This window comes from Lepidochelys olivacea (genome assembly GCF_965140295.1).
Source record: "Lepidochelys olivacea isolate rLepOli2 genome assembly, chromosome: 14".
In the NCBI taxonomy this organism is placed as follows: Eukaryota; Metazoa; Chordata; order Testudines; family Cheloniidae; genus Lepidochelys; species Lepidochelys olivacea.
The window spans coordinates 15835566-15854789 of record NC_140424.1 but is presented as its reverse complement, the minus strand read 5'-3'; the positions used below and the strand labels follow the sequence as shown (position 1 = coordinate 15854789).

General features: G+C 50.0%; 1 protein-coding gene across 1 annotated transcript; it reads left to right on the top strand.

The window, feature by feature from the left end:
- The first annotated feature begins 4 nt into the window (after nucleotides 1-4).
- TRIM47 (tripartite motif containing 47) lies at nucleotides 5-15683 on the top strand. The gene is made up of 6 exons (XM_084646919.1): nucleotides 5-2383; nucleotides 6556-6651; nucleotides 7761-7991; nucleotides 9316-9511; nucleotides 10496-10570; nucleotides 12824-15683. Exons 1-6 carry the CDS (start codon nucleotides 1487-1489, stop codon nucleotides 13447-13449), a joined length of 2121 nt encoding a protein of 706 aa, XP_084503045.1. The 5' UTR covers nucleotides 5-1486; the 3' UTR covers nucleotides 13450-15683.
- The last annotated feature ends 3541 nt before the right edge of the window (nucleotides 15684-19224 follow it).

Below are 19224 nucleotides of genomic sequence, written 5' to 3'. Positions count from 1 at the left end.
GGGAGAAGTGGCAGAATTTTGGGGATCCAGGTCTCCATATAGCTTTTATTTTTCCCTGTTCAGGAGGACAAAAGTTAAGCAGCAAATCACCTAGCTCCTTAGCCTGGGTACTGCCCCATAGCTCTGGCTCTCCACAGAGCCCCTGTCCAACTCCCTTCACCTGGGTGGCATCTGGAGCAGCCATGGAAGGGGGCACCCTTCCTGACACTGGCTGGCCATTTGCCTCCTGCCCTCTGCTGAGGCTGCACTGTCCCCTGTCACACCAGCTCCCATGCTCGGAAGAACATGAATAGCAGATGGCCATATTCAACACTGGCGGCTATTGGCTTCAATGGAGCAGCACCCGCCTCCGCCAGCAGTGATTTTGGCCTGGGGCATGCAAGGTGCCAGGCCAGGGGGGCTGACTCAGAGAGGGAGGGAAGGAATCTGTCTCACACCCACAGCAGAAAGGGTTTGGGACGACATGAGAAGGAAAAGGCCTGTATCTCATTGCTCTGCTTGCTTCGAAGCCAACCAGGGGTGTGGTGTTTTCAAACCTTAAAAGCAAACACACAGAAAACTGACTGTCCAGCAGGAGATATTTATACAACTGACCTGATACTAGAGAAATAAAAATGGCCTGATATCAATGGCTGGCCTAGTCACTGGATTCCAGCACACAGAAATTCGAGAGACTGGCACTGTGTAACTACCCTGGGCTGGGATCCAATCTCGCAAACTCTTACACACATGAGCAACTGGAGGCATGAGAGGAATCCTATGGGAGACTTGGTGCATTGCTCCCCGGCTGTAGGTAGGTTGATGCAGATTATGTTTAATGGGCTGAAAATGGTGGATTCTGAGCAAGCAGCAGTTGTGACCAGATGTGTCCAAAACCCCATACGCAACCCCGAATCCTACTAGCACTGATGCCCAGGCCAAATCCTCCAGGTGCACATAGTCCCATTAACTCCAGAGGGACTGCTCATGCTGTGTGTTTGCAGGGGTGTGGCCTGTCTGAGTCACCATGACATTTGCTGCTATTATTTGTATTAAGGCAGCACCTAGGAGCCCAGTCATGGCTCACAGCCGCACTGTGCTAGGAGCTGTACATGCACGGAACAGAAAGACAGCCTCTGTCCATGACAATGGGCCTGGAAAGTCAATGTGCCCCAGATTGCTCTGAAGCCCTCCTCTCTAGGGGAAGGAGAGTCGCTCTTCTTTGGTGATGGAGAGAAGGCTTGGTGGGGAGGAAACTTGCTCTGATTTTTTTTTTTTAATTCTGACACTTAAACTGACCTTTTATTTAATCCCCGCCCCCCTGTTGTCAGTGAGTGCACTGGGGGTGGATCCGTGCTGGAGGGGGGCTGTCCCATGATGTCACTTTCTCTTGAGAGATCCCTCCTGGAGGGGGTACCCCCATGTGACTGTCTCTGAGGGGATCTCCACTGCAGGGGGTACCCCCATACCACCGTTTTGGGGGATCCCTGCTCCAGGGGGTACCCCCATGTCTCCGTCTCGGGCGGATCCCCGCTGCAGGGACCTGCCCCCCACCTCCGTTTCTCTTGGGGATTCCGCGCCCCCCGCCCCCTGGAGCCGGCCCCAGGGCTGCCGCTCTGACACCAGTTCCTGTTGGGCGGAGCTGGCCGCCCTGCTCCCGGCTGGCGAGGCCCCCAGTTCCTCGCACTCGCAGGGAGCAGCCCGTCGGCGCGGCATGGAGGGCGGCTCGGCGGGCGGCGGCGGCCTGCCCAGCCCGCAGGACTCCCCCTTCGGCTGCCCCATCTGCCTGGACGCCCTGAAGGACCCGGTCACCATCCCCTGCGGCCACAACTTCTGCCTGGGCTGCCTGGGGGCGCACAGGCACCGCCCGGGGCCCGGGGCGGGCGGCGGCCAGGGCGCCCCCCGCTGCCCGCTGTGCCAGGAGCCCTTCCCGGCCGACCTCCAGCTCCGCAAGAACCACACGCTGTGCGAGCTGCTCCAGCTCCGCCAGCCGCCGCCCGGCGCCCGCGGCCCCGGGGCCCCGCCGGCGCCCCCGGGGGAGGAGGCGGCCCCCGGCCCGCCGGAGCCCTGCGGCGCCCCCCAGCGGCAGGAGCCGGAGGAGGCGCGGGTGCTGTGCGACGTCTGCCCCGAGGGCGGGCGGGCCACGGCGGCCCAGTCCTGCCTGGTGTGCCTGGCCTCCTTCTGCCCGCCCCACTTGCAGCCCCACCTGCGGAGCCCGGCCTTCCAGGGCCACCGCCTGGTGCCCCCGCTGCGCCGCCTCGAGGACAGCCTGTGCAAGCTGCACCTCCGGCCGCTGGAGAGCTTCTGCCGCACGGACCAGGCCTGCATCTGCCAGCTGTGCCAGGGCCAGGAGCACCGGAGCCACGAGGTGGTGGCGGTGGAGGTGGAGCGGGAGCACAAGGAGGTAAGGTGGGGGCACAGAAGGGGCTGCGGGGGGACCTTGCTACCTCTCTGAACAGCCCTCGCCACGCTGGGCGCCCAGACCCTTGTGGGGTTTGCTCCCTAGGGCCAGGACAGCAGGGAGAGTTGCCTTGAGGGGCATCAGGGCTGGGATAGCATGGGGCTGTCCTGTGGGTCAGGACTGAGGGGCATTGACAGGGCTGGGTGGGGGGAGCCCAGCACTGGGATAGCAGGGGGCTATGGGTCAGGACTGAGGGGCATCGGTCAAGCCGGGGGGAAGCGCAGGGGTGGGATTGAAGGGGGCTGTGAGTCTAGATTGAGGGGCATTGGCAGAGTGGTATCCCAGGACTGGAATATTAGCGATGCTGCAGGGCAGGATTAAAGGGCATCGGTAGGTCTGTATGCGGGGAGCCCAGGACTGAAATATCAGTTAAGTCATGGGTTGGGGAGGGGGTTGTCTGTTTTCCAAGCTGGGAACACAGTTTGGCCCCTTTCATGCATGTAGGACCAAATCTGTTAAAGCACAGTGCTATGACATAGTCAATTTCACAGTACAGTGCTTAACAGTCAAGGTAGGATTTTGCCAGTGGAGGGAGAGGGAAGGGGAAAAAGGTGTCAAAATCCCAGAACACTTTGTGCTTGTTAACTTGAAAACTGTGCTCTGTTCTCTGCAATTCCCTGGAGCTGCAGCCAGGCAGGGGGAAATCCGCATTGGAAAATCCACTGACAAGATGGTTTTAAGTAAAAATAATAGTTTAACTGGACTGCTACAAAGGGTTCCATCTGGGCTGCCAGATTACACACATGCAAGAGATCTGGTAATGTAACTGATTATGTGTGGGTTTGGGGAGGAGACAGAAACAAAAGTTTGGGCATATACAGGTTCCTTTGGGAGGTACTGGGCCAAATCCATCCCTGGCCTCACTCCATCGCCTTCACTTGAGTTAAACTGGGAGCAATTTGTCCACTTGCGTCTCTTTCCCACAGTATCTTAAATCAGGTCCTTTATTTCTTTTGGCTCCATTCCCAGACTCCAATCCTTGCTCCATTCATCTTTTGTGTTCTGTCGGCAGGCATTTTTCCATCACTCCCGTTCCCAGATGGGTTTGACTCATCGACCAAATTCTCACCCACAAGGTTTCCTTGAGCTGTCAGTTTCATTCTGGGTCATCTGCAGTAGTTGGGAGAAGTTCCCAAAGTGAGAGAGGAGGGGCAGCTTTGCCCGGTTTTGCCATGACCTGGTTAATGGCCACTGCCCTCTACTGGTTAGAATCAGAGTTGCTGAAGTGCCTGTGTTATGGCTCTTATACTGCTACCACTTCATGGGGATTCTCCTTCAGCTCAAGTGGCAGGGGACTGTGCTATTGGAGCAGATGGATCTGAGTCTGATTCCCGCTGGTGCTAGGAAGCTCTGAGTGGGCGTAGTTGTTAGAGGCAAACCTAGGCGATCACAGATCTGATATATTGTGGGGAGTACTGGGGTGGAATTAACACATGCTATTTCATCTGGTTCTTGAGGCCACCCTCCTGCTGCAGAGAAATCCTCTTGCCTTTTATTATTGAGTGCCATCGGTGTGATCTGCATGGTGGAGAACACAGAGGAAGGCAGGATCTCCAAGAAGCTGCCAGCCTTAGGCAAACAATACTCTGCCCACCGGATCTAGCATGTTTAAGGCAGATCATATTGGAGGCACAATCTACTGGACAGTGTTGGCTCTTTCATATTAATGTAACTACTCACAGTGGTTTGACGTGAGGGATGGGAAGGGGGGTAATGCTAAGGATCATGCTTCACCACCCCCCATGCATCAGGAAGATTAGTCCAAGATGCTACCTGGCAATGGAGGAGGGTGGAGTCAGCTTCTGGGGGCAGAGGTATCAGGCAGCTGCATTAGGATCTGAAGTTGCCATAAACAGCCTGGATCGTGTCAATGTCAATTTCATTGACCCTCCCGCTCCCTCCCGTGGGTTCTGCAGCTTCCCAGGTAAGATCTCTCCCTGCTCTGGTCTTCTTATGCTCTCAGCCACTGGCATGTGCTGTGCTGTTGGTGTGGTTTGGCGTGTGGCTGGCTTTTTCACTTCATCGAGTGACAGCATATCGTGCCTTGCTCTCAATGCGCCTCTCTCAGGCCGATGTTTATCCAAACCCCGAGAACGTTGCTCGTGTGCAGCTGTGGCTGCAGCCACATACTGTGCCCCTCACAACCTTCACGAAGGGGAGAGTCTTCTTCTCAAAACTCAAACCTCAGACACCCAGGAAATGTGGAGTCAAGGGCCCGCCCCTCATGCCCTTTACAGGTGCATTAGCCTGAGGACACAACGCACACTGCAGCCATTAGAACACCAGGCAATGCAGAGTTAAGGTGATGCTTCCAACACACCCAGCACAGCTGCACATGTTCTAATGTGTGTTGTGGTGAAGCTGACCCTCTTGTATGGGGCGCACAGGGGCCTTTACGCAGCATTTCCTGGTTATCCAACCTTTGACCTTCAGGAGCAGTCCTCTCCCCTTTGAAAGGATGCTGGGGAATGTCAAATCCCCGCTCTGGAAGGGGATGGGGTGCTCACTACACTGCTGTGAGGCTGCAGCTGTTGCTCCGTGTTTAACAAAGTTTTTTGCATTTGAATTTCCATTGTTGTTAAAGTGGGAGGTAGCAAAGGATGGGGGTGTGGTCTAAGGGAGATGGGGCTGATAGGACACTTAGAACAGAACGACTCCCCTGCCTGGGGAGTCCTAGCAGGTCTGTTGGGACCGTGCCACTGCCCTCTTGCTTTCTCCTACTCCTTCGACACCCACCTGCCCCTAACCCTCTTTCCCTCATATGCCACCATAGCCCTGCTCACCCTGGGGGGGCCATTAATAGGGGGCCCCATAAGAGTCCTAGATGTGCAGGACATGGGTCAGGTGCGGGGGAGGGAAGCAGGACGAGATTGCTGTTGAGGGAGTCATCTCTGCCCTTCCATCCACACCTCCCCCTCCAGAAATTCCCCCTCTTCAGCTCCAGTAAATATCCTCATGCCCCTGGCTGCCAGTCCCAGTCTGACTCACCAGTTCAAGTGGGGGATCTGTGCAGTTGGGCCTGGTTGGGATGGGGCAGAGATGGTTCCCTGTCTCCCTAACTACAGTACCCCTTACCTCCTGCATGCCCCTTTCGCTCTACCCATCCACAAAGCCTCCCTGACCCCCCCCCATCAGTGCCAATGAGCATGACACCCCATCCCTGCCTCTGCCAATAGGTGTGCCCCTCCCCTCCCTGCCCCCTGTTGCAGGAGCTATTAAGACAATGAGCACAGGAGTTGAGTGGAACACCCTGCATGGTGAGTTTCCCGCCCTGCAAGGTGCTGACGATGCACACGCTAGCTGTTCAGAGCATTGGTTAATAGGGGGCACGAAGGTGCGACTGGCGTAACGGGTGTCCATTGGGTCCGTGAAATGCCCCATCCAGTTGGGCGAGCCCCAGGAACTGCCATGCTTCGACTGGCTTGCTGTAGGGGTCGTTCCCACGCGTAGTGCTCAGCAGAGTGGCGCAGTGGAAGCTTGCAGTGTTGGAAGCCAATGGGGTTGACCTGCACAAGTTTGAATCCTGCTCGCAGCGAGCGGCTCATTTAAACAGGTTGGACAAACACCTGCCAGGACTGGTGTAGGTTTACTTGGTCCTACCTCAGCACATGGTGCTGACCTCACTGACCTCTCAAAGTCCCTTCCAGCCCCACAGTTCTGGGATTTTGTCCTTCTAGAAAAGAACCCCAAATTTCTCCTGGGCTGCTCGAGCCCCAAGGGAAGGCGGAGTCCATTGGTGTCTCCATCTCTGCTGCAATGTGAGGACGAAGGAAGGACTCAGCATTTGCAAACGGACCGCCTGCTTGATTTCTGGAATCCCCTGTTCGATTTGCCTGAACTTTGGTAGAAAAGCTCTGCCTTCGCCTCAGAGGCATCCTCCTGATTTTCAGCTCAGTTGGTTTTTATTGGCAGGCTTTAGAGGGGTGGCTGTGAAAAATAAGGGTTATCGGGGAAAAAGTGTTTGTAACCTTAGTGATGGAGCGAGTGCTGTGGCTCCCTGCAGGTGATGTGTATAAGCCGCACCCATTCGGAAGGCTCAGGTTCGGAATGCAGTCCCGGTATGGCAGCTAAATGCACCTTTCAGCAGGGCTGGTTTCATCCTTTTTGTTTTAAAGGCCCAGCGACCCAAGATCCTGAGCTGCGTGGAGAACCAGCTGGATGAGCTGGGAGTCACCGTCGCGCAGACCAGGAAGACCGTGGAGCTCATCAAAGTAAGATGATCTTGTTGTTATCTTGCCCAGGGCTTGAGCTGAGCTTGGAGCATTTTCTTCTCCCTTCCACCTCCCCTCTGAACTTCGTCCTCTAACAAATGCCCTGGAGAGCCCCCCTAGAACCGAGAGCGACTTCGGAGAGACTTCTAGAGGCGGCTCTTCCCAGTTCGGGAGCGCTCAGGTGCTTTCGGAAAGCATGGTGGCCACCCAGCCTGCTGGCATCTGACTTCCCCGGGGCCATCTGACCTGATACACGGCCCCCAATCTGGAATGTTGTCAGGATAGGAAATACTGCCTCTGTGGAAACGGTTTCTGGGACTGAGGTTGCTCCCCTGGAGGAACTCAGTTGGGGAGGTATTTCCTTTAGCCCGATCAGTCGCCATGGCAGCCACATACCTAAGCTTTTAGCAGGCTGATTATACTCCAGGGTTGCTTGTCTGTCACCCATTCACCTCTACCGTTCACCTCGCTTTCTGCTCCCATTTGGGGAGGTATTGTGCCTGTTCGATGCCTTGATCACATACCAGACTGTGGATTTGGCATTAACTGCATCTCTGCATGGGACAGCAAAGCACAGCCTGAGGGAAAGTGCTGAACTGCCATTTCCTGTGGAGTGAGGTGGGGGAAGTGAAGGGAGAGGTGATCAAAGTGAAACAAGTTGGACAAGTGCAGCCATGCTCCATGGAAATGCAAAGGGACACAGTGGAGTCTGTTGGGGTCTATTCCTGCCTCTGTTACTGCCCCTCTGTCTGACCTTGGTTCACTTCACCTCTCTGTGCCCCCGTTTCTCCCTGTGTAAAATGGGGGCAGTAACACCTGCTGACCTCAGAGGGGTGGGGTGTGGCACAGGTCTTGTCTACACTGCTTGGAGTGCGTTTTGTGGCACCACGTCAGCTGCACTGTGCAAACCCTTAATGTAAGCACAGTGCCCTAGTGCAAGTGGTGGTTTGCTCCGGTGCAGCTACATTGGTGCCAAAAACCCCAGTACAGGCAAGATCTTAATGAACTGCCGCTGTTGGTAAAGAGCTTTGAGATCCTTCCGTGAACTGAGCTATAGAAAGGGGAAAGCTGATTACTAATAATGCAGATGCCCATCTTTGTGTGCATAGAGCGCCGCCCTGAAGGAGAAGGAAAATGTTAGCAGGCTCTTCAATGAAGCATCCAGAGCTCTGGTGACCTTCCAGAAAGAGGTGACTGGCTTCATTGAGGATGGCGAGCGATCCATGCTGATTGAGGCTGAAGGGGATCTCCGGCAGAAGGAGGAGAGGCGTGCCAAGCTGGCTCAGTGCCGGCAGAACCTGGAGCGGGTTCCGAGCACGGATACCATTTACTTCCTACAGGTGCGCAGGGACTGGCCAGGAGCAGAGCAAGTGCTGGGGCAGGGTTAAAAGTCACAAATGACCTGAGGTACTGATCTCCGCTAGCCCTTCTTGGGGAGCTGGAATGTGACACTTCCAAGCCCCTCTCCCTCCAAACTGCAGTGCAGCTCTTGGCTAATCCATTGTTCAATCAGGATCTGACCCAAAGCCCACTGCAGACAACAGGCATTTTTCCATTGCCTTCAGGGGCTTTTGGGTCAGGCTGCTAGGGAGCAACTTGCCCACACTCATGGTTGCAAATGGAAGATAGACAAACACAGGGAGCAGAGGTTCACTGTCAGCAACGGGCGCTGGGAGTGAGTGGGAGCGGCGGGGTGCTGGGAGCGGCGGGGTGCTGGGAGTGCATGCTGACCTGCACCAAGTACATAGCTAGATACTTCCCAAATTATTGTTAACACTAAACCTTTGTTATAACGGAGGGCATGACTCTGTGAAGAACAAGGGCCCAGGAGCTGGCAAAGGTTAAACTATGCCAGCGATCCCTGCTGGTATATGACAGCGCATGTGTAACCCACACACCTCCTGGGTGTGGTGCTCTGTCCCATGTAGTGGCATCGAGACCACTTAGAGAATAATGAGTCTGCTCTACAGCCAGGTGGCTTTTAGCACATGCTGTAGAGGCTCATGCACTAAGCTCCAGAGGTCCCGGGTTTGATCCTGCCTGCTGACAATCAGGGTCTGTTGGTGTTACACATGCATAATAGAGGGTTCAGATCTGCAATGCAGCAGTGTGGGGACAAAGCCTGTAGACTTGGGCCTCCTAAGGCCATGCTAATCGGGTAGCAGGTGAACGGAAATAGGAGGTGAAGAGGGTGAATTGTTGGAAAAGGCCCAGTTCAAATGACGCCCTAGGCTCAGGCCCATAATTAAAGGTCACTACAGTGAGTTTGATATTGGGTTTTTGGGTTGCATGTGAACTAACTCGCCTCCTTTCATTCACTGGAAAATTAAAGGGGGGGAATAATGGGCAATTTATTGTGGGCATGCACAAAGCAGCCCCTGGCATGGAGGCAATCTCTGCAGCGCGAGCAATCCTCAGCTGTGGAGCTGGGGCAATGGTCCTTGATGGGAGGAGATACTGTTGTACGTGATATTCTTGAGTCAGATTTGAAACTGACTAAGGGACACATGGCCAGAGAAGTCGTTCCCTCCCTGTTGCATGTCTGTCTTCATGCTGGGTCCTGGGAACAATCACTGCACGAGTGTTTCGGGAAGGGGTGTGGTGGTGGAACAAGACGCATCCCAAGATTCTTTAAGTCTTTTGATCCCTGTGTCCTTGGCTCAGGAGTTCCAGGCGTTAAAAATGGCAGCTGAGGAAAAGAGTTCCCTGTGTCCAAGCTTCCAGAAGGAACTGAGCTTCACCAAGTCTAGCCAGGCTGTGTGTGCCATGAAGGAGCTGCTGGTGACTGCATGCAAGAACCAGTGGGACCAATTGCTGGGGAAGGGGTATGAAGAGTCTTGTTTCCATGGGATGCAAGAAGGTGTGTATTTAGCCACCATGCACTAGCTCCTTGTTGTGTGGGCCAAGGTTTATATTGCTCCCCAGCGTGCACACGGAGCACTGAGGCTCTTTGGAGTCCCCGTTTAACTTTTATAACTAGCAAATGAATGTGAGAAGCCAGCATCCTCAGGGCAGAACCGTGAAGAGCTCCCTACCCGTCCCCACAGCCTTGGAAACTGTACAGCATGGTTACGCTGCAACTGCATAATCAGCCTCTCAGTCAGCCTCTGCCATCTGGGCTCACACCTCGCTCTGGCGGTTTTATGAAGTTTCCACAACGACTAGAAAGTCAGAAGACAACAAACAGGCTTGGAGCTAGGTGTGGCTGGGTGGTTTGGGGAACTTCCCCCAAGAGGCTTCCTATGAAAGGGAGACTTGTCTCCTCTGAACACAGACCGACCACTTCATTCCCGGACTCTCCGTCCTGCCGGGGTGAGGGGGGGAAGCCGAAGCTGCTGGTTGAGTTTCAGACAGACTCAGGCAGCTCCATTTTAGCTTTTAATGACTGGTTCAGCTCTCCGTTGTTTGTAATTCTCCTGGAGACCCATCAAAATCATTCCCTTCCCAGCCCCACCCGTCTCCTCCTGCGGAACACATGTGGCCATTGCCTGCCATTAAGCCCAGTCCAACAGGGATCTGCCTTGTGTTGTGTATACTGTGTTCTGGCCTCAGCCTAGGAAGACAGGGCTGGGTTGTTAGTGCCCCCTATTGGCTGGCTGGCAGTGCAGCAGCAGGACCATCTGTCATAGGACCCTGCATGAATGTTACAGAGTCCCAGGGATGTTCCTTTTTTGGTCTTTGTTTTATATTTTTAAATGCAGGAGTAGCACGATGCACCCTGAGCTGTGAGGCCCGGGGCTTTGCACCTCCCTCTGAGATTCACGCAGCATCCGTTCACGGGGGCTTTGTTGCCTTTGCTGTTTAAGTAGCTCGATGGTGACGCCTTTTATTCCTCTCCTGGCAGCAGTCGCTGAGCTCCAACCTTCGGACAAATCAAACAGTCCAGCCTGCTTGGAGACAAGAGACTATTTCCTGAAATGTAAGACCCTGACTTTTGCTTTGGCTTCTGTTGCTAAGGTCAGTTACTGGATTTCCCCTTTCTGCTCAAAGCACTGATGACATGTAAACTTTCTGTACTGGCAGCTGCGTTTGTATGTCTGCTCCCTGGCAGGGTCTGGTCCATGTTGTTGGGATAAATACCATACAGCTAATAAAGGGAGTCCATTTGCCTTCTAGCTAAAGTCTTAAAAACTCAGCCTATATGTAGCTCTGCCAAACCAGTTCGGGGAGACCTAGCCAAGACGCGGTTGCACTTAAAGCGCTTTCCACTTAATTCAGGTACAGATGAATTTGATCTTCTGTTTAATTAGCTCGGAACCTCTGGAGTCAAATAATTTGTAATCAGAAGAACACTAATTCCGTGCTATGTTTTGAATCAGTTTGATGGCTTCAGGCAGGTGGATAATTCGGTTGCTGAATAGATGAAGTTGTTAAAGCTGGACAAAATTCTGAATCAAAAGAGCCCAAGGAAGAGCCAGGCTAACCGAAGAGGGCTACAGTGAAAAGTTGCCTGATTCAGACACCGTGACTGACACTCAAAGCACTGTGCGGGGCTTGGCAAGCTGCCACACAAAGACCAGCTGTAGAACCAAAAGGGCTAGAAAGAGACTCGATCTGACAGACTGTGCTCCAGCAGCGCATGGTGGAGCACTAGCTCGCAGAGGGGGGAGAGGGATTGAGCTTGCATCCCTCCCAGTGAGCCATCTCTCGCCTTTACACTACTGTGGATCTCTGCTCTCTTCCCCCGGCTTTGTTTTCTGCTCCTCGTCTGTTCACGCAGACAGGGTTTTACTCACAAATACAAGGGCGATTTTCTAGTGCTTGTCAACAGTCTTCTTGGAGGAGCTGCTGCACCACTCTGCTGGTCACTCTCTGCAGGGAAGACGGGCCTGTGCAGATATGGATCCAATCCACGAACGCCTCATCCGGCGGGAAATTCAAGGACCTTCCTGTTCCCCATGACTCCTCTGCATCTCACTAGCAAGCTGGATCCCCTGGGCTTCGTGGATCGACACTCTGCCTTATTCCTGGGCGTGGGAGGGTGGCCTGTACTCTATCCCAACTGAACTCCTGTTTTGTAAACACCCAACAAGGCCCCAGGCCATAACCCTCCTTCTGACCAGACAGAAATCCCTTGGGATTAAATATTATCCTTCTGGGGCCAATTACTGCTGCTCCAGTATTCAGTGGTAGGAGGCCTATTGCTTCCATGTCCCCCCAGCCCCTTGCTGCCCTAGAGAACAAGACCAGCCATAAAAAATCTGTTGGTTCTTTCAAAGTCAGTATCCATGGTGGGTACCTGCTCAGCTTCTCAGTGCAAGGGCATGTGGTCAATTTATTGGGGGTAGGGTTGAGTCTGTGCAGTTCTCTACAGCATTAAGAAGCTCTTAATGGATAAATCTGCTGCATGGTAAATTCAGAATACGCCTCTTAACCTCTCTGCTAGACAGAGAGAGCTGGTCTTTCATGTTGTTTCTGGCCCTGCTAATAATCTGCTGCCTTAGTCTGTGACTAATCACCCTAACATGCCCCATCCGATCAGACACTGTATGTTAGCTGCAATCAGCAGGAATGCTTTTACTTTCTATAGGCAGGGTTGAATTCCTAGAGGGGTGGGGGTGGGGGTGGCGGGAAGTTCTCGGGGCAGGGCTCTCAGCTCTGGAATTCTCCTAATGATCATCCAGCAGCCAGTAGGACACCGTACTAAGGGCATGTCTACGCTGCAAGGGAAGGTGTGATTGTAGAATGCATATGCATACCCGCACTAGCTTTACTCCAGCTAGTACAGGTAACAACAGAAGTGGAGATGCAGTGGCATGGGCTAGCAACCAGGCTGCCCAGCAGGCTCCTGCTCTATAGCTAGCCTGTGTTGAAGCCCATGCCATCACATCTACGCTACTATGGTTATCCGTGCTGGCTAGAGTAAAGCTAATGTGGGTATCCCCCTCCCGCATTGCTACAGTCACACCTCTGCTTGCAGTGTAGACATACCCCAAGACGCACCTCTTTAGCTTTGCTGATTTGGGTCAATAGCTGGGTGGGTGTTTATTGTCATTTGGGCCAGGGGGTGGGAAATACCTCTGCCCGGGTATTGGAGAGCGATAATACGGAAACAGACCTGGTAACGCTAGCCACTGAAACTCACTACTTGGGGCTAAAGGGGGATGGGATGCTCTGTGCTAAATTCTATTCTGATTCTCTCTCTTGTGTTTGCTTGTCCCCTCCTTCACAGTTGCCTTCATCATCGATTTGGACAGCGACACCGCGGACAAGTTCCTCCAGCTGTTTGGAACCAAAGGGGCCAAACGTGTATTGAACCCCATCGGCTACCCCGAGAGCCCAACCAGATTCATCAACTGTGAGCAGGTGCTGGGCGAGAACCTGATGAACCGAGGCAACTACTACTGGGAGGTGGAAATCATCGACGGCTGGGTGAGCATCGGCGTCATTGCCGAGGACTTCAACCCGCGGGAGTCCTACGACAGAGGCCGCCTGGGGAGGAACGAGAAATCCTGCTGCCTGCAGTGGAATGGACAGAACTACGTGGCCTGGTTTGGTGGCTTCGAATCTGTTATCCAACAGCCCTTCTTTCACACGATCGGGGTGTACCTGGAGTATTCGGAAAAGGCACTGACCTTCTATGGGGTCAGGGACTCCAAGATGACGTGTCTCCAACAGCTCAAGGTTGCCCGCTTCAAAAAAGGCCACTTTGACCCCTTCCAGAATAAGATCAACCACCAGTTCCCATTGCTGTTTGCATATAACCTCAAACCAGCCTTTTTCCTTGAAAGCGTAGATGCCCATATGCAGATTGGGCCGTTGAAGAAAGATTGTGTTTCAGTGTTAAAGCGGAGGTAACTTGCAGAGAAGACTCAGGAGTCTCTCTTGTAATTGTTTACCAGCACCATGGCTTATATAGTCTTCTCTCTGGAATAGCTAATAACCCACTCTAGCCCTGTGCTGTTTGTAACCCAGGGGTTAACAAACAGAAGTCGCCCCTTAGTGAATAGAGACCTGGACTGGGACTCAGGAGACCTGGGTTCTGTTTCTGGCTCTGCCATTGCATGACTGTGGGTAAGTCATGTCACCATTCTGTGCCTCAGTTTTTCCCTCTGTAAAATGGGAGTAATTATATTAACCTGCTTTGTAAAGTGCTTTGAGATCTACTGAGGAAAAGCAATAGATAAGAGCTAGCTATTATTATTATCTTTAAAAAACGGGCATTTTATGATGGCCTATCCCTGCCAGCCCTCCGTTCCTAACCAAGAGGATATAATCTTAGTGACCACTCTGATCGTGTGATTCCACAGTTATTCTGCTCTGTGCCTTAGTCCACACTGCAAATGCGGGATGGTCGTTTAATATGTGTTAGCCCCCCTACGCCTTCAAAATCTGCTTTCTGGGCGAACGCCTCCTAGACAATGCTTTAAAAACAGCAGGTACAGCATGGGCTGCACAAATACAATGCTCTACACGGAACAGTGCATGCTTCCCCAGCACTGCACCACCAGCGTGCCTCAACCTTATTCTGGAGGGACCATATTTAAGAGTGAGAGTGCCCCCTCCTGCCCCCCCAAGCCATAAATGTGCTGCTCATAAAGACACCTCATGTCCCAAAGCAGGGAGGTGATAGACCAGCACCGATTAGATCACACCTAGAATGCTCAACTGAGTCCAACACGCCTCCACACCAGAAAGAGGGAGACCGGAATTCAGGGAAAACCAGCAAGAATAACTCAGGGTGTGGGAGGGCTGGGCTGGTTGAGGAAAGATGAAAAGAAGTCCTGGATTGGCTGCAGGATGACGATGGGGCATGACTCCGATGCACAAGGATGTAACCTCCGTTTAGTAAGAATTGTTAGGGGTGGTAAGGAGGGCTATAACTAGGAGGAAAGGGATGAAATTAAGGATAATGAAAGCTGAATATCAGGGAAACTTCGTAATAGCGAGATCTTTTCTTTTGTGGAATAGTCTCCCAAGGGAAATGGTGGAAGGCCCCATCAGCTGAATTATTTAAAAGCGGTTTGGATAAAAGACTGAAAACTGTACTGTGTAGAACAATCTCGCATTAGTCAGGAGATGGAGGAGGTGAACGAATGTTGTAGAACTTATCCCTCTCTAGCTTCTGAGAGAGGTTCATTCAAGTCTTGGCTTCTTCAGTGGGACTGCCAACTCGTCTAGCCCCCATTGCGATGTCACCCGTCCACTAAAACTGGTCTGGGACCACCAAGCTCATTTTTACATAGTCCACCAAATAACCATCCAGATGGTAACAATTTTCAATATGGGATGGATTTGAACTGGTGACACAGAGATGAAATATCCCAAATCCCATTGCCAATCCCCTGAACAAAGTGATGTTATATGTAAAGGGAAACGAATGACATCTGTGATGTTCATGCAAACCATCTATATATGCATCATGAACATCATCTTCTGCAGATGCTTTGAATGTTGGTCTGTTGCATTTGGGAAAGAAAAATATTCCTATGGGCATTATGAGGCCAGTCCTGAACACCTTTCTTAGGCTAAAGTCCAATTGACTTACACTGGAGCAGCTCTGGGCCCTCCATCTGCTTCCCAGTACTATAAAATATCCCAGCCAGTGGGATGAAATAGCTGCTAGTGAGAGACTCCAGCACCATTTACTGGCTGGAGATCCTGAAATAGCAGTAGTGGTATTTATGAAAATTCACTTTTAACAGATAGCTTCTTATCCAGGAACTATTATTTAGTTAATTAAGGCATCGCTGCAGGATTCCTTTTCTGTTATAATCACATCCCTACTTTCTTGGGAACTTTAGTAGCATTAAAATCCCAAACTCCTAAAAGACTCCAGTTAGTGCAGTTCCTTTTTAGTTATTAATATACCCCAGTGTAGTTTATAAAGGGTTTTAAATGATTAATAGATGTGATAAGTTGTTACAGATATAAATAGCATGTGTTATAGAAGATGGTTATCAGCACCTTAGTAGAAGCTGTTCTAGGTGGTTGTAAGTCCTGGTTAAAAACAACCTACTGACCTGTTGGATTGTGACAATCTGTAACCTTTCATTAACTATATATTAAAACATCTGTTAATTATGTATTAACCATTTATAAATGTATCCTTAATATAAAGGATGGTGAAGAATCCCTTCTGAAAAAGGTAGAAAGGAAAAGAGAACTTTCAAGAGCACATTTCTCAAGCCACCTTCTCAAATATACCCTGGAAATATATAATAGCTGGAATGAATTACTGTCACATCTATGCACTGCAGTAACTTCATCTCCTACATGTCTCAGTGTTATATGCATTGCTATGAGTTCATTTTCTCTGATATTAGTTTATCACCTACCTCCTAGAGCTTGCATTATAAAAAAAAAAAAAAAGAAATCTAGTGTACTGTATATATGTAGAGAGAAAGTAATTGGGTCAAATTCACCACAGATGTCACCCGCTTCCAGTAGGGATGAATTTGGCCCATCAACTGCTAAGATGGAGTTAAGGCTGTAAATACATAGAAATATATTCAAGGAAAAAACCTTAATAAAATGCTGTAATTAAAAAAGAAGTCCAAAGGCCAGGAAATTCACAGTTGAAATTACAGGTACATCTCCCAACATGGAGGCCTGGTGAAATGCACCCACTCGCCTTCTGAAAATAGTCAAAGGCTCCAGTCCTCTGAAGGCCAACAGCTTCAGAAGACCTGGGTTCTGTTCCCAGAACTGCCAGAAGCCTGCTGGATGACATTGGGCAAGTTACTTCCCAGGTCTGTGCTGCAGCTTCCCCATCTGTAAAATGGGCATAATGATCCTTACCTCCTTTGTAAAATACTTTTGAGATCTACTGATGAAAAGTGCTAGATATAAATATATATTGATATATATATATATATATATATATATATATAAAAGAGCTAGGAATTATTATTATTATATGGTGATTTTTGAAATATTATGAGCTATTGAAAAAAAAATTAGCAAATTCTTCAAGAAGTGCAAACACCTTGGATGAAATCTTGACCCTGTTTAAGTCTATAGGAATTTTGCTATTGATTTCAATGGGGACAAGAGTTCACTTCTTATGTTTTTAACTCTTATTTCTGAAACACTGTGTCTTTTTTGTGTCTGACTTTGCACAAAATCTCTAATGTAGCATGAGACGATATTTGTGCCATTTCATGTGGATTGCTTTAGTTTTGGCGAAGCTGGAGGGTTGGCTATATAAGCAAAAAGCTAGATTCAACCTTCACAACAGAGAAGCTATCCATAATGCAATGAGAGGGGAAAATAAGATATTAATCTCTGTACTTCTGCTTAATATGTGCAGTAAGGGCTCTAGGACACTTGCTTAAGTCTTTATCGGCTAATATAGCTCTCTCTCATGGGCCAAATTCTGACCATGCTACTCAAGCAAAGCTCCCATTAGCTTCAACAGGAGTTTTGCCTGACTGTGGGCTGCAGGAGTGGGCCCCTGGTTCCATCTGTGTATCAAAGAAGATGACTTAATTCCTTATTAGAATGAATGTGTCTTTGGCAGAGGGTCTGTTATGCAAAGGTGAGCATTCCCCATTTTCCCAGTTGCCCGTAGCAAAGGTGTATGTCACACGCCCTGTCTGTGGTACTCATTCAGGAGATTAATCAATTAGGGTGATCCTAAACTTTTGTCTTTCCCTGTGTATCTGCATAACTTTTTTCCCCTCCTGGGCTTCAGCGGTGAAGGCAGTGGCAGTACTCAGGAGGCAATGATGTCTAGCAGTTAGAGCAGGGCATTAGGAGTTGGGAGAATTGGATTCTGTTCCTCGTTCTTCCACTGACTTGCTATGTGACCCTGGGTGAATCACTTAACTATTCTGTGCCTCTTTTTCCCATTCTGTAAAATGGGGATACTAATACCTGGCTTTAGAAAGGGCTTTGAGAACCACAGTTGAAAGGTGCTATATAAAAGGGAAGCCTTATTATATTACCCTCCCCGTGGATGGAAGAAAATGCTGATGTAAGACTTCAGAACCACTCCATAAGCAGCCACTAGGGTAGTGCAGAATGCAATGCATGGCAGGAAGCTATTGACATGGGCCCTTCTCAGCCCTGTGATAAGCAGTTGCAACTTCCATTGTGGCTGGTATACCTGCTTACCTCCATGCCTGAACTTGGCCTATTCTTGGCAGGCCAAGAATTCTATGGCAGGTTGGAGAGGATGAGTTCCAAGGTCAACCATGAAACCAGTGCCCTGCCCAACAGTGAATAACGCTATCCACTAGGCCCCACAAATAATTGGTATGTCCATGAAATGAAACAGTAGGATTTTTAAAGAGAACCTGCTATAAATGCTCTTCCACATTTGCCTGCAATAACTTGTGAAAGTAGCTTTAATAAAAGACAGCCGTTGAGCTGATTCATTTTATCACAGCTATACAATTTGCTGCATTTTAAGATGAATATCCCCTGCCTATTCTTTCAGTCCATTAGGAAGAAAGATAAACCCTCATGTTTCAGGGCACAAACCAAACTCTAACTATCAGGGATAGGAAGAAAGTTCACCCTGTCGGCAGTTTATTCAATAACTTCCCTCTTCAAGATTCCTCTGGTGCATCTGATAGTATTTGGAGACAGGGTACTGGATTAGATGGACCACTGGCCTGATCCAGGATTAAAATCCCTATGTTCCTAACATGCATGGGGTGTAAACTGGAATGATCAGGAAATTCACACTGAACCAGGCCTGGATCTATCCTCTGCTTTTCCAAAAGCAACAGGATAAATCCAATAAGCGGCTGTTAAACAGCATTGTGCAATTCTGAGTGTCTGTTTTTTCTTGAGCAATTTTCACCTCACATAGCGATCTTCTTTTTATTTAGGATTTTTTTTAGGTATACAATTACTGTATTAAAGTGTGTGAGGAAATTGTAACAATAATATAATGCTATTAAAAAAATGTTAACTACCATTAAACAGTGTACAAACATCATAATGTACTGGATTGTCTTTCCTTACAAAACAAAACGACTGAATTATTTGGCCATCTTGTCATTGATTGTTCTGAGTTTTTTTAATGCTGGATAAGACAATGGAGATTTGTTTCCAAGTGATGAATGGTTATCAGTAATCATCTTGCAGCAATAGGGACTGACCTCCATTTTATCCATAGTGCAAACAGGAGCTTTCTCAGCCTGCTCCACCAGTAATCTGAATTCTGACCCAGGCACCAATTAGGAATCAGAAATAGCTCTGTCTCCATTTTATCTCAGCCCTGCGCTGCTCTCTGGTAGATTCTGCCAACTACACCAAATATCACTGGTGGATTTGCAATGTGATGTACAAACAGTTCTCACTTATGGGATCATAAACTGGATATGAGCCCAGAAAAAATGAGTGTTTTTGCCATTACTGAGCCAGCTAGAAAATTTCCTTAGAAAAAAACATGGCGTGAACCACAACAAAATACATTGGTTCAAAAATAACTTGTAACTCAGATCGTGCCAAAGCGCTTTACAAACCTAAACGCTCACCCGCAAAGTGCAGCTGCTCAGCAGGGCACAAGCAACACCACAAATCATTTTAAGCAAGGAGGAGTGCTGTGTCCAAGTGAACCATTTCTTGCCAGTTCAAGAGAGCTCCAAATCTGGTCAGAAGCAAATGTTAGCAGAAGAT

Coding starts and splice junctions, on each gene's coding strand:
- TRIM47 (XM_084646919.1), top strand. CDS start 1,487: ATGTCTCCGTCTCGGGCGGATCCCCGCTGCAGGGACCTGCCCCCCACC. Junction 2,384..6,555: donor TGGAGCGGGAGCACAAGGAG/GTAAGGTGGGGG, acceptor TTTGTTTTAAAG/GCCCAGCGACCCAAGATCCT. Junction 10,571..12,823: donor AAGAGACTATTTCCTGAAAT/GTAAGACCCTGA, acceptor CCTCCTTCACAG/TTGCCTTCATCATCGATTTG.